This window comes from Rana temporaria, chromosome 12 (genome assembly GCF_905171775.1).
Source record: "Rana temporaria chromosome 12, aRanTem1.1, whole genome shotgun sequence".
Lineage (NCBI taxonomy): Eukaryota > Metazoa > Chordata > Amphibia > Anura > Ranidae > Rana > Rana temporaria.
The window spans coordinates 5,887,318-5,901,756 of record NC_053500.1 but is presented as its reverse complement, the minus strand read 5'-3'; the positions used below and the strand labels follow the sequence as shown (position 1 = coordinate 5,901,756).

The window sequence follows — 14,439 nt, the reverse complement described above, 5'->3', positions numbered from 1 at the left end:
GAAGAACCCCAGCAAAAGCTTCTAACTGTTACACAAAGTAGCTAAGGGTTTGCCAAGTTTTTCCTGCTGTTTGTGGCCCTATCTATTTTTTTTTTGTTGCTGTCTGTGGCCCCGTTTACACATAGTTACATAGGGCCATATTCTCAGAAGAGTTACGACGGAGTATCTCTCTTTTTTGGCCCGCGTATCTATGCGAGTGATTCCTAGAATAATTTTCGCATAGATACGCTGAAGATCCGACATGTGTAAGTCACTTACACTGTCGGATCTTAAATGTAATTCGCCGCCGGCCGCTAGGTGGCGTTTACGTTCAGGTCTCATTTGTTTATGCAAATGAGCCTGATACGCCGATTCCCGAACGAAATCGCGTCGCGTAACCGTCGCTTACGTCGTTTGCGTAAGCGTAAGGTTACCCCTGCTATATGAGGGGTAACCTTACACCAGTCCCACGTATGCCATGTTAAGTATGGCGTCGGGTCCGCGTCGTCTTTTCCCGTCTGGTACGTCGTTTTCCTAAGTCGTTCTTGAATACGACTTTACGTCAATGACGCACACGTCGGCGTCATTGACGTTTTCCGCCGAGAACTGGAGCATGCGCACTGGGCTATTTTTAGCCCGGCGCATGCGCAGTTCGATCGGAACGGGGGCGCGCTTAATTTAAATATAAGCCGCCCCCTTTGAAACACGCCGGGCCTTTTACACTACGCCTCCGCAAACTACGGGGCAAGTGCTTGAGGAATATGGCACTTGCTCCAGTAAGTTGGGGCGGCGTAGTGCAAATGGCTTAAGCTATGGCCGCGGAAAAAGTACGAGAATCTGGCCCCTTGTAGGCAAGGTTGAAAAAAGACACAAGTCCAACCCTCACGGTGCCCCTCCCACCTCACATGATACCACAGTGCCCAGGGCAGCCACCCCTTGTCCCGGCCCTGCCTCCAATCTCCTCACAGTGCCCCTCCCACTTCACATGATACCACAGTGCCCAGGGCAGCTTCCCCTCCTGCCCACCCCTTGTCCCGGCCCTGCCTCCAATCTCCTCACAGTGCCCCTCCCATCTCACATGATACCACAGTGCCCAGGGCAGCTTCCCCTCCTGCCCACCCCTTGTCCCGGCCCTGCCTCCAGTCTCCTCATGGTGCCCCTTCCATCTCACATGATACCAGTGCCCAGGGCAGCCACCCCTTGTTGCAGCGCTGCCTCCAATCTCCTCACGGTGCCCCTCCCACCTCACATGATACCACAGTGTCCAGGGCAGCTTGCCCTCCTGCCCACCCCTTGTCCCGGCCCTGCTTCCAATCTCCTTACGGTGCCCTCCAACCTCACATGATACCACAGTGCCCAGGTCAGCCGTCCCTCCTGTCCACCCCTTGTCCCGGCCCTACTACCTCCAAGTTTGCCAGATGAACTCTTATTTTTTGCCCTGCTGACTCTCAACAAGCCAGCCTGTAAGCGGAAATCAAGATGGACCTTCCAGGCCAGATGTAAGGGCCACTTTTTTTTGCCAGTTCCCTGCCTATCCCACACAAATGGCTTGAAAAAGCCATATGTAGACAAACCGGTGGTCCTCTTTTTTTTTTAAGGCCCCCGGCCTCCAATGCTTCTGGGCTTGGGTGATGTTCCTGTGCCTCCCCAGCAGAGCTGGGAGCTCAAGTCCTACAACTATGCACTTTTGTAATCAGTTGGATCCATGTGGGATTTCGAGGCCCCAAGCTCTGCCAAGAGATGTGGTGACCCTACCCCTGCTGAGCGTTGGAGGCCGAGGTCAATAGTTTGTTTACAGATACGTTTTTTAACCCCTTTCCAAAGGCTACTGCTGCCCCTTGGACACTAGCAAAAAACCTGAGGCATGCTGGGTAAAGGAGGGGTTATACAGGGGCTGACTGCTGGCTTTACAATCTGTTTGACTGCATCCCAACCTCCTGTAGACGGCAGTATAACAGACTTTTCCTAAATACCTGTGTCCCCCTCAATGGACGATAGAGAATGGGTGAAGATAACCTTTACCCCCCCAAGGGCTGGACTGGGACAAAAATGTGGCCCTGGACTTCATGCAGACTGGCCTACTTTGACAGGTCTCTCCCGTGGCGGGCGGACAACTCCCGCACCCCCCCCCCCCCGGCCACCCAAGCCCCCTCTCCCCCTTCACTAGCCACTAGCTCTTCTACTTTATTAGAATAGAACGGCTGGTACTGGTACTCTTATAGGCAGTACCAGTGGGGAAGCTAGACATCATTTCACCCGGGGCAAAGAATCAGTTTGGTGCCCCCCCTTATGGGACAAAATTAGGCAGAAGTGAGAAACTCCCAGGCCATAGCTGTTGAGTCAGCTGTCTGTCCCCTCCCCCATGCTCCTCTGTCGTCCCCCCTGCTCCTCTGGTCCTCCCCCTGCTTCTTTGTTCCCCCCCAGGTGAGCGCTGCGGGTGAGGGAGAGGAGGTGAGAGCTGCGGAAAGGGAGAGACAGAGGAGCGGAGGGGGGCGGCGGTCCGCTGATACTGAAGCCGGCCCACTGAGCCATCGGCCCACAGGGAAACTCCCTGTAGTCCCAATGGCCAGTCCATCCCTGACCCCCCCCCCCACCCTACACTACTACCTTAGAACCATCTTTTTGCCTCCTACAACCTGTTTTTGGTTATAGATTCTTTGACACGTAAAATGCATCCAGTAAAAATTTGTGTGCGTTTTTTGTGGTATTAAAGAAAACGGATTTATTTCGCCAAAAAAACATTTTGTGAGTTTTGACAAAAACCTAAAAGGAAAAATAAAATAAAATAAAAACAAAGAAAGAAAAAATCAACCTTATAAAAATAATTATCATCTAGTGCTTTCTCTAGATCGTTCAACTCCTTCCACAAGGTGCGGCGAGGTGCGGCGAACCATCGGGTGAGACAAAAAGGTTCACCGCGTTCACCTACAGCAGCCTGAGGGGGGGCCAACTGCAATGTTATAAATATAATCCGAGTGACTCCATTTTGTTCCACCCCCCCCCAGAAGTTTTGAAGGCCTCATCTTCCAGATCTCAATGAAAAAAAAAAGTGGCCCCATGTTCATTGGTTGAGATTCCCAGAATCCTTTGTTCCTCAGTTACGTCAGCTGAGCATTTTGTTCTGGGCAGAACTGAACCAACAATAAGGGGGGGGGGGGGGGCAACATTCCGGAAGGATCTAGAGACGGCAAGTAGGAAAAAAAACCACTCGGCTCCCATTGAGTTGTGGTCTTCTAAGCAGGTGAAGTTTACCTTTGTGGTCCTTCAATGAACTCCTGTGTAAGACAAGTAGGTAGGTCCACCCGGTTATTAGATATGTATCAGGAGCCAGGGGGGTTGCGGTTGAATGCATTTTTGGTTGTGGAATGGTAATAGGTTGATATCCTGACCGCAACTTGGATTCTGCGCGATCACAAGTAGCGGCGCCGGTTGCGATTGAGGGTTTTGAAAATGGAGCGCCACGAATGCGTCCTTCCTAATGACATCCGCAGGTCCTCACCACCATGTTCCTGTATTTCTTGAGGATGACGTTGGAACTGTCGTCGAAGTAAAGGACGGAGATGGCCGTGAGCTGAGTGGGGGCGCAGCAAGGCTTCGGGACCGTGTCCGGGTTGATGAAATGAACCTGACAGGGAGAAATGATAAAAAAAAGTTTCACCAAAAACGTTCAGCAAGCGTCTCTGTACTACCAATCGGGAAGCTTCCCTTGGGCCTAAAAACAACTTTATTGTTCCAGGCAGGGTTTGACAAATTTGCTTGGGATCTAGGAGCCAGCTAAAAAAAGTTATGAGCCAGAAACGCACCCCCGTCCCACCGCGCAGAAGCGAACGCATACCTGAGTAGCGCCCGCATATGAAAGCGGTGTTCAAACCACACATGTGAGGTATACATATATGTATATATGTGTGTATGACTGTGTGTCCCTAGCATGTCATGATCCTACGGGGTAAAAATGACCGCACCAGCCAAGCAGATACTGGCTGGAAAAAGCGCCCAGAGGCGATTCAGTTCGCATGCGTTGCGCTATACAAGTCATTCATTCATTCATTCATCGCCGCGATTGGTAGAGTGAGAGAAATAATTCTAGCTCTAGACCTCGGGCCGGATTCAGATACATTAGTGTATCTTTCCGGGTGGCGTAACGTATCTCAGATACGGTACGCCGCCGTAAATTAGTGCGCAAGTTCCGTATTCAGAAAGAACTTGCGCCCTTAGTTACGGCGGCATAACGTATGCGTAAGCCCGCCTAATTCAAATGTGGATGATGTGGGCCTGTTTTATTTAAATTCACTGTGACCCCGCGTATTCGACGTATGCGCCGTTCGTGAAAAAATCACAGTGCGCATGCTCGAAATTACGCCGCAAGTCGTCATTGCTTTGGACGTGAACGTAACTTACATACAGCCCTATTCGCGAACGACTTACGCAAACGACGTAACATTTTCAAAACTCGACGCGGGAACGACGTCCATACTTAACATAGGATACGCCTCATATAGCAGGGGTAACTTTACGCCGAAAAAGGCCTAACGTAAACGACGTAAAAAAAACGCCCTGGGCGGACGTACGTTTCTGAATCGGCGTATCTACCTAATTAGCATATTCATTGCGTAAATATACGGAAGCGCCACCTAGCGGCCAGCGTAAATATGCAGCCTAAGATACGACGGTGTAAGACACTTACGCCGGTCGGATCTTGGGTAAATCTATGCGTAACTGATTCTCATTCAGTCGCATAGATACGATGGCTCAACGCAGAGATACGACGGCATATCTGGAGATACGCCGTCGTATCTCCTTTCTGAATCCGGGACCTCCTCTGTAACTCAAAACATGCCACCTGTAGAATTTTTTAAACGTCGCCTATTGAGATTTTAAATGGTAAAAGTTTGTCGCCATTCCACGAGCGGAGCGCAATTTTGAAGCGTGACATGTTGGGTATCAGTTTACTCGGCGCAACATTATCTTTCACAATATAAAACAAAATGGGCTCACTTTACTGTTGTCTTATTTTTTAATTAACAAAAGTGTTTTTTTTTTACGTGAACGTAAATTACGTCCAGCTCGATTCGGGAACGACTTACGCAAACAACGTAAATAATTCAAATTGCGAAGCGGGAACGACGTCCGTACTTAACATTGGCTGCGCCTCCTAATAGCAGGAGCAGCCTTACGCCGAAAAAGCCTTAACGCAAACGTCGTAAAAAACGAACGCCGGGCGCGCGTACGTTTGTGAATCGGCCTATCTAGGAAATTAGCATATTCTACGCCGACAACAACGGAAGCGCCCCTAGCGGCCAAAGTTATATTGCACACAATTCTACGCCGCCGCAATCAAGTTACGTCGGTGGAGGAAGCCTATTTTTTCAGCGTAACTGCCTTTGTGAATCTGCGTAACGCTACGCAGGCGCGGAATTCAAATTACGGCGGCGTATCTGGAGATACGCCGCCGTAAAAGCTACCTGAATCTACCCCATTGCTTTTTTTTCCAAAATTGTCGCTCTATTTTTGTTTATAGCGCAAAAAATAAAAACCGCAGAGGCGATTAAATACCACCAAAAGAAAGCTCTATTTGTTGGGGGAAAAAAAGGACGTCAATTTTGTTTGGGAGCCACATCGCACGACCGCGCAATTGTCAGTTAAAGCGACGCAGTGCCGAATCGCAAAAAGTGGCCCGGTCAATTGGCAGCCAAATGGTCCGGGGCTGAAGTGGTTAAATTTTTTTTTTTTTTTTAAAGATCTGAAGCGGGAAATGCGGACATACCAGCAGCAGCCCAGATGTTCTTACCAGTGTCTGAACGATGGCGTGGTTTGTTGCGTTCATGTAGGAATTTAGCGGGAAAGCGCATTCACCTTCACAGTAATAAGCAGCGTAACCCTCCGGAGCAATAATCCAATCCTACAGAAGGAGGAGGAAAAAAAACACAACGACATTAATAAACCCGGCAAAACCACCGTCACCAAATACAGAGATCTCAGTGTCCCTCCGTGGAGTGTCGGTGTAAAGCCATTATATGGGGGAAAGTAAAACCCAGTCACAGTTACAGTGCCTTGAAAAAGTATTCATACCCCTTGAAATTTCCCACATTTTCTCATGTTACACCCAAAAAACGTAAATGTATTTTATTTGTTTTTTATGTGATGGACCAACACAAAGGGGCTAGATTCAAAAAGACTTACGACGGGCATATCAGTAGATACGCCGTCGTAAGTCTGAATCCGCGTCGTCGTATCTTTAAGCGTATGCTCAAATTGAGATACGCTTAAATGTCGCTAAGATACGACCGGCGTAAGTCTCCTACGCCATCGTATCTTAGGGTGCATATTTACGGTGGGCGCTAGGTGGCGCTTCCGTCGATTTCTGCGTAGAATAAGCAAATGAGCTAGATACGCCGATTCAGAAATGTACGTGCGCCCGGCGTAATTTTTTTTACGTCGTTTACGTAAGGCTTTTTCCGGGCGTAAAGTTACCCCTGCCATATGAGGCGAAGCCAATGTTAAGTATGGACGTCGGGACAGCGTCGAAATTTTCTGTCGTTTGCGTAAGTCGTACGCGAATAGGGCTGTGCGTAAGTTACGTTCACGTCGTAGGCAGTGTTCGACGTATCTTATGCATTCTATCCGACGCATGCACACTGGGATACGTCCACGGACAGCGCATGCGCTGTTCGTTCAAAACGTCATTTACGTGGGGTCGTGCTTTATTTACATAAAACACGCCCACCTCTTCACAATTTGAATTATGCGCGCTTACGCCGGCACATTTACGCTACGCTGCCGTAACTTAGGACGCAAGTGCTTTGTGAATACTGCACTTGCCTCTCTAAGTTGCGGCGGCGTAGCGTAAATACGATACGCTACGCCCGCCCACAAATACGCCGCCCTACGTGAATCTAGCCCAAAGTGTCACATAATTGTGAAGTGGAAGGAAAATGATAAATGTTTTTTTCTACATTTCTTACAAATAAATCTGTGAAAAGTGTGGGGGGTACATTTGTATGGCGCCCCCCGGAGTCAATACTTTGTAGGACCCCCTTTCTCTACAAGTCTTTTTGGGGGTGTCTTTACCAGCTTTGCACATCTAGAGAGGGACATTTCTCCTCCATTCTTCTTCTTTGTAAAATATCTCAAGCTCTGTCAGATTGGATGGAGAGCGTCTGTGATCAGCAATTTTCAAGTCTTGCCACAGATTCTCAATGGGATTTAGGTCTGGACTGTGACTGGGCCATTCTAACACATGAATAGGCTTTGATCTAAACCATTCCATTGTAGCTCTGGCTGTACTTTAGGGTCGTTTTCCTGCTGGAAGGGGTACCCCCCCCGGTCTCAAGTCTTTTGCAGACTCTAACAGATTTTCTTCTAAGATTGTCCTGTATTTGTCTCCATCCATCTTCCCATCAACTCTGACCAGCTTCCCTGTCCCTGCTGAAGAAAAGCATCCCCACCACATGATGCTGCCACCACCATGTTTCACGGTGGGGATGGTGTGTTCAGGGTGATGTGCAGTGTTAGTTTTCCCCACACATAGCGTTTTGCTTTTAGGACAAAGAGTTACATTTTGGTCTCATCTGACCAGAGCTCCTTCTTCCACATGTTTGCTGTGTCCCCTCCCCCACATGGCTTCTCACAAACTGCAAACAGGACTTCTTATGTCTTTCTTTCTCCAATGTCTTTCTTCTTGTCACTCTTCCATAAAGGGCAGATTTGTGGAGAGACCACTAATAGTTGTCCTGTGGACAGATTCTCCCCCCTGAGCTGTGGATCTCTGCAGCTCCTCCGGAGTTACCATGGGCCTCTTGGGTGAAGGTCAGAATAGAGCAAAGGAGGGCGGAGGACAGAGGAGAGGAGAGCAGAGAAGGCTAGAGGAGGGCAGAGAGCAAAAAGGGGCAGAGAAGCAAAGAGGAGGGCATGGGGGGGCAGGGAAAAGCAGAGAAGGCAGAGGGCAGGGGAGAGCAGAGGACAGAGGAGGCCAGAGGTCAGAAGAGAGCAAAGAAGGGCAGGGAAGGGAGGAAAGGGCAGGAGGGCAGAGGAAAGCAAAGAAGGGGTCAAAGGAGAGCAGAGAAGGACAGGGGAGGGCGGAGGACAGAGGAGGGCAGGGGATAGCAGAGGACAGAGGAGGGCAGGGGATGGCAGAGGACAGAGGAGGGCAGGGGATGGCAGAGGACAGAGGAGGGCAGGGGATGGCAGAGGAGGGCAGGGGATGGCAGAGGACAGAGGAGGGCAGGGGATGGCGGAGGACAGAGGAGGGCAGGGGATGGCGGAGGACAGAGGAGGGCAGGGGATGGCGGAGGACAGAGGAGGGCAGGGGATGGCGGAGGACAGAGGAGGGCAGGGGATGGCGGAGGACAGAGGAGGGCAGGGGATGGCGGAGGACAGAGGAGGGCAGGGGATGGCGGAGGACAGAGGAGGGCAGGGGATGGCGGAGGACAGAGGAGGGCAGGGGATGGAGGAGGGCAGGGGATGGCGGAGGACAGAGGAGGGCAGGGGATGGCGGAGGACAGAGGAGGGCAGGGGATGGCGGAGGACAGAGGAGGGCAGGGGATGGCGGAGGACAGAGGAGGGCAGGGGATGGCGGAGGACAGAGGAGGGCAGGGGATGGTGGAGGACAGAGGAGGGCAGGGGATGGTGGAGGACAGAGGAGGGCAGGGGGTGGTGGAGGACAGAGGAGGGCAGGGGATGGCGGAGGACAGAGGAGGGCAGAGGACAGAGCAGGGCGGAGAAGGGTAAGGGAGGGAGGAGGAGGGCAAGGGAGCAGAGGAAAGCAGAGATGGGTGGGGGAAGGCAGAGGACAGAAGAGGGCAGAGGAAACCAGCCTACTTAGCCTAACTCCCACTCACCCTGCACATGTTCAGAACCAGGCATCTAGAAAAGGAAGCAGAGGAGTAAGGAGGAAAGCAGAGGAGGGTGGAGGAGGGCTGAGGATGGCAGAGGACAAAAGAGAGCAGAGGACAGAAGAGAGCTGAGGAGGATAGGGGATGGCAGAGGACAGAGGAGGGCATGGGAGTGCAGAGGGGTAAGGCAGAGATGGGTGCCGAAGGGCGGGAGAAAGCAGAGGAAAGAGGACAGAAGAGGGCAGAGGAGGAACGACGAAAGCAGAGGGGGGCAGAGGACATAGGAGAGCTGAGGGCGGTAGGGAAGGGCAAAGGACAGAGGAGTGCTGAGAAGGCTAGGGGAGGGCAGAGGACAGAAGAGAACAGAGTAGGGCAGAAGAAAGCAGGGGAGGGCAGAGATGGGCAAAGTGGCTAAAGAAGCATCAGAGGTGCCAGTGCGCATAATTTAACATTGCATGAAGGGCAGAGAAGCAACTTCACTCCTGGAGGAGAACGGATGCAGGCTTCAGCTGCCCTCAGTTAAAATGACCGCCTTCAGAAATGCTGTAATAGCATAATTTCAACATCCAATCAGAGAAGCTCTTGAGTTACACAGCGGTTGGTAGATCTGAAGGACACTGATGAACACGGGTGGTGCTCACAAATCTCCCACATGAAGTGTATAAAGTAAAAGCGTCTAATCTTCTGCGCACTTATCTCTTCTGTTCTCTGGGACGGGATGCGGGATTTCCTGGATGTATCAATGTTTACATCTGGGTTTTTCAAAGACTAAAGCGCCCGGTGGCTTTTTCTGATCAGATGAGACTGAAATTCCCAAACTGATTATCAATCAGATTATCGATCAGAGAAGGAAAACGGTATAAAAGTGTGACATTTGTGGCGTTTCTGTGTTTGTTTAAAATGGCAAAATAATCTTTAACCACTTAAGGACCAAGCCTGTTTTTCAGAGTTAAAAACAATGGCCCAGATTCACAGAGTGTGGGCGCACATTACGCCGCCGTAGCGCAAACGCCGTACGCCACGCCGGCGTAGCGTGGAGAGACAAGCATTGAATTCAGCATGCCAGTGCTCCCAACGCTGCGCCAGCGTGGCGTGGGATTCGAAGGCGTACGCCGGCGTAGGTGGAAGTGGGCGTGACCCATGCAAATGATGGGCCGAGCGCCAGACAGATACGTATCACGAACTGCGCATGCGCCGTGACGTGGACGCATCCCCCTGCGCCTGCTCACAACCACGTCGGAACAACTGCCTAAGATACGCCGGATCACTGCGTACGGCGTGAACGTAACCTACGTCCAGCCAGACACACGTCCAACGTAAAATACGCCGGCTTGTGTTCCCTGGTGCAGACCTTTGCATGTCTGCTGCTGGGTTGCACCTCATTTATGGGGAAAAACTTTACGCACACCTCGCGTAGCCTGCGTTGGACGCACGCAGGTTCGTGAATCGCCGTATTTCCCTCATTTGCATGTTTGAATGGCTAATCAATGGGAGCGGCACCGTGCACCCAGCCTAAATGTGAAAATGACAATGGTCCCAAAAATGTGTCAAAAGTGTCCGATGTGTCCGCCATAATGTCGCAGTCACGAAAAAAATCGCTGATCGCCGCCATTACTAGTAAAAAAAACATTATTAATAAAAATGCCATAGAATTATCCCCAATTTTGTAAACGCTATAAATTTTGCGCAAACCAATCGATAAACGTTTATTGCGATTTTTTTTACCAAAAATAGGTAGAAGAATACGTATGGGCCTAAACTGAGGAAAACAAATGTTTTTTATATCTTTTTTGGGGATATTTATTATAGCAGAAAGTGAAAAATATTTTTTTTTTTTTTTAAATTGTCGCTCTATTTTTGTTTATAGCGCAAAAAATAAAAACCGCAGAGGTGATCAAATACCACCAAAAGAAAGCTCTATTTGTGGGGAAAAAAGGACGCCAGTTTTGTTTGGGAGCCACGTCGCACGACCGCGCAATTGTCAATTGTTAAAGCGGCACAGTGCTGAATCGCAAAAAGGGGCAAGGTCCTTAACCTGCATATTGGTCCGGGTCTTAAGTCGTTAAAAAAATAAAATAATTGGGTCACTTTTATTCCTATTACAAGGAATGTAAATATCCCTTGTAATAGAAAAAACTAGCATGACAGGTCCTCTTAAATATGAGATCTGGGGTCAAAAAGACTTCACATCTCATATTTGGACTTAAATGCAATACAAAAAAAAAAAAATTGTCATTTGAAAAAATGACAACAAAAAAAGTCCCTTTAAGACGTATGGGCGAAAGTGAGGTTTTGACATTGCTTCCACCCGGCTATGGTATGGAGACGGGTGGGGGCCATCTTGCCCCCACTCGTCTCCATACCCAACAGGACACCGGACCCGATCTCCTCCGCTGCTACCGATGGTTTCCGGCAAGCGGCGGGCCCTCTCCCGCCGCCGATAACGGTGATCTTGCGGCGAATCCGCTGCAGAGACCACCATTATCGTAAACAGGACCACCCACTGAAAAGATGGATACCTCGGTTGTGGCAGCAGCTGCTTCCGTTACCGAGATATCCATCTTTAGCGTGCCGACGCATATATATATATATATATATATATATATATATATATATATATATATATATATATACAGGAGTCGGTCCTTAAGTGGTTAATAAAAAAGGCAAAAATGTCAGAAAAAAAACACGCAGATTACTGGTTGCGATGTACGCAGCGTGTGTTAGCTTTTTGCAGGGGGTGGAGTGCCGTGACGCCACCGGGGCGTGGTCTCACCTGCCATCCCAGGTCCCGGAAGCTGACGTAGAGTTCATGTTTCTTACAGGCTTGCTTCTGGTCTGTGCTGCTGTTTTCTGTGATGACACAAGGGGGAGATATATTGTTAAAAGGGGCATTCCGCTTCACCCCAAACTCCAAGGTGAAGACCCCCCCCCCCCGGAAATACCTCACAGAGATGTAAATGGAAGGACCTGTTATTACCGCATGTTGGTCTCACCTGGGACGTTGGCCACTCTGAGGGCCTCCTGGTTCTTTGGTGCTTTGGATCGGTTCTGGTTGCGCTGCTTCCCCCCGGTGGACCGTATGCTGCGCAGGTGGATCTCTGTGGCCTTGAAGAACGCCACCATGAAGGGTTGCTTGTTGTGCGGTCCATTCGTCCCAATCAGACCCGCCATCTTGGGGTTGATGCTCTGCCCTGTAGGACAAATGGTATATATAATCAGTGCACAGACACATTCTGAGGGATCTTTATAGCAGGGGTCCCTCAGGAAGGGTTCCTCGGGTAGGGTTCCTCAGGAAGGGTTCCTCCAGAGGTTTATCGTATTGTAGAAAAATGGCGGACAGCTGGACGCTATGTTCTGGAGCTTTGTTTATAACCTACGCTTCAGAAAACGCACACAGCCAGCCAGCGCACCCATGAATGTCTGTGAGGGAACTGTCATTGGTCAGCTTAGATTAGAGCCAATCAGCCAATCAGAATGATCGCTGTGAGCCAATGACAGTCATCACAAGTGTAAACACTGCCAGTGTTTATAAACATTCTCACCAGAGGAAAGGTAGTGCTGAATTTTCATAAACACTGCAGGGAGGAGGAAAGGGGAGTTGCCGCTCCAGGTGGGTGTGCTGGACAATCAATAGCTGCTCAAGAGAGCAGGAGTGCCGGCAATGCACAAGGCAAATTGTAAAGGCTAGAAGAATGGACAGCCGGACTTCCAAAAAACCCTTAGGTTGTCTTTATTTTAAAAAAGATGGCAAATGCACTACAAAGTACAGCAAAACAGTGGAGATAGCAGCCTACGCGTTTCACACTGCGGTCAGTGCTTAATCATGGCTGAGTTTTAATGGTAGTAGTGGTTCTGGTGGTGGTAGTGGTACTGGTGGTGGCAGTAGTGGGAGTTGTGGTTTTAGTGGTGGTGTAGTAGTGGTTTTAGTGGTAGTCGTGATAGTAGTGGTGGTGGTAGTGGCGGTAGTTGTGGTTTTAGTGGCGGTGTAGTAGTGGTTTTAGTGGTAGTCGTGATAGTAGAGGTGGTGGTAGTAGTGGTACTGGTGTTGGTAGTAGCGGTAGTGGTGGTTTTAGTGGTGGTAGCATTGGTAGTGGTTTAAGTGGTAGTCTTGGTGGTGGTAATTGTAGTAGTGGTTATGGTAGTGGTAGCAGTAGTGGGCGTAGTAGTGTTGGTAGCGGTGATGGTGGTGGTGGTAGTAGTAATAGCCATGATAGTAGTAGTGGTGGTGGTGGTAGTAGCGGTTGTGGTGGTTTTAGTGGTAATGATAGTAGTGGTGGTAGTCGTGATAGTGGTGGTACTGGTGGTGGTAGTAGCGGTAGTTGTGGTTTTAGTGGTGGTGTAGTAGTGGTAGTCATGATAGTAGTAGTGGTACTTGTGTTGGTAGTAGCGGCAGTGGTGGTTTTAGCGTGGTAGTATTGCTAGTGGTTTAAGTGGTAGTCATGGTGGTGGCAATTGCAGTAGTGGTGATAGCAGTGGGGTGGTGATGGTGGTAGTAGTGGCAGTAATAGTGGTAGAGATGGTGGTAGTAGCGATTGTGGTGGTTTAAGTGGTGGTGGTAGTGGTAGTCGCGGAGGTGGTAATGATAGTAGTGTTAGTGTTTTTAGTGGTGGTGGTAGTAGTAGCGGTAGTTTTAGGGGTGGTAGTGGTGGTAGTACTGGTAGTGGTTCTAGTGGTAGTTGTGGTGGTGGTAATGGTAGTAGTGGTGGTAGGTATAGTGGTGGTGGCAGTAGTGGTGGTGAGGGTGGCAGTGGTGGTAATAGTAGTAGTGATGGTGGCGGTAGCAGTAGTGGGGGTTTTAGTGGTAGTAGTGGTGGTGATGGTAGTAGTAGTGGTTGTGGTTTTAGTGGTAGTAGTGGTGGTAGTACTGGTAGTGGTTTTAGTAGTAGTTGTGGTGGTGGTAATGGTAGTAGTGGTGGTAGGTATAGTGGTGGTAATAGCGGCAGTGGTGGTTTTATTGGTAGTGGTGGTAATAGTGGTAGTGATGGTGGCGGTAGCAGTAGTGGTGGTGATGGTAGTAGTCAGGGATGGACTGGCCATTGGGACTACAGGGAGTTTCCCAGTGGGCCGATGGCTCAGTGGGCCGGCTTCAGTGACAGCGGACTGCCGCCCCCTCCGCTCCTCTGTCTCTCCCTCCCTGCAGCGCTCACCTGGGGGGAACAAAGAAGCAGGGGGAGGACCAGAGGAGCAGGGGTGACGACAGAGGAGCATGGGGGGAGGGGACAGACAGCTGACTCAACAGCTATGGCCTGGGAGTTTCTCACTTCTGCCTAATCTTGTCCCATGGGCACCGAACTGATTCTTTGCCCCGGGTGAAATAATGTCTAGCTTCCCCACTGGTACTGCCTATAAGAGTACCAGTACCAGCCGTTCTACGAATAAAGTAGAACGGCTAGTGGCTAGTGAAGGGGGAGAGGGGGCTTGGGTGGCCGGGGGGGTGCGGGGGTTGTCCGGCCGCCATAGGAGAGACCTGTCAAAGTGGGCCAGTCTGGATGAAGTCCAGGGCCAAATTTCTGTCCCAGTCCAACCCTGGTAGTAGTAGTGGTTGTGGTTTTAGTGGTGGGGAGTCATCGACTTCCCTGGAGAAAATGCTGCATTAGGCTCTCTTCAGCACCAATGCCATGACCCA

The 14,439-nt window shown here is 50.1% G+C and overlaps 1 protein-coding gene across 1 annotated transcript in view; it reads right to left on the bottom strand.

The window, feature by feature from the left end:
- Positions 1 to 2,686: 2,686 nt before the first annotated feature.
- BMP7 (bone morphogenetic protein 7) overlaps positions 2,687 to 14,439 on the bottom strand; it is a 77,611-nt gene continuing 65,858 nt past the window's right edge. Inside the window, exons 4-7 of the mRNA XM_040331705.1 lie at positions 11,807 to 12,004; positions 11,587 to 11,663; positions 5,768 to 5,878; positions 2,687 to 3,604 (exon numbers count right to left, since the gene is read on the bottom strand). Of these exons, the coding sequence (XP_040187639.1) occupies positions 3,455 to 3,604; positions 5,768 to 5,878; positions 11,587 to 11,663; positions 11,807 to 12,004 (536 nt within the window). The 3' untranslated portion in view covers positions 2,687 to 3,454. The remainder of the gene's footprint in view (positions 3,605 to 5,767; positions 5,879 to 11,586; positions 11,664 to 11,806; positions 12,005 to 14,439) is intronic.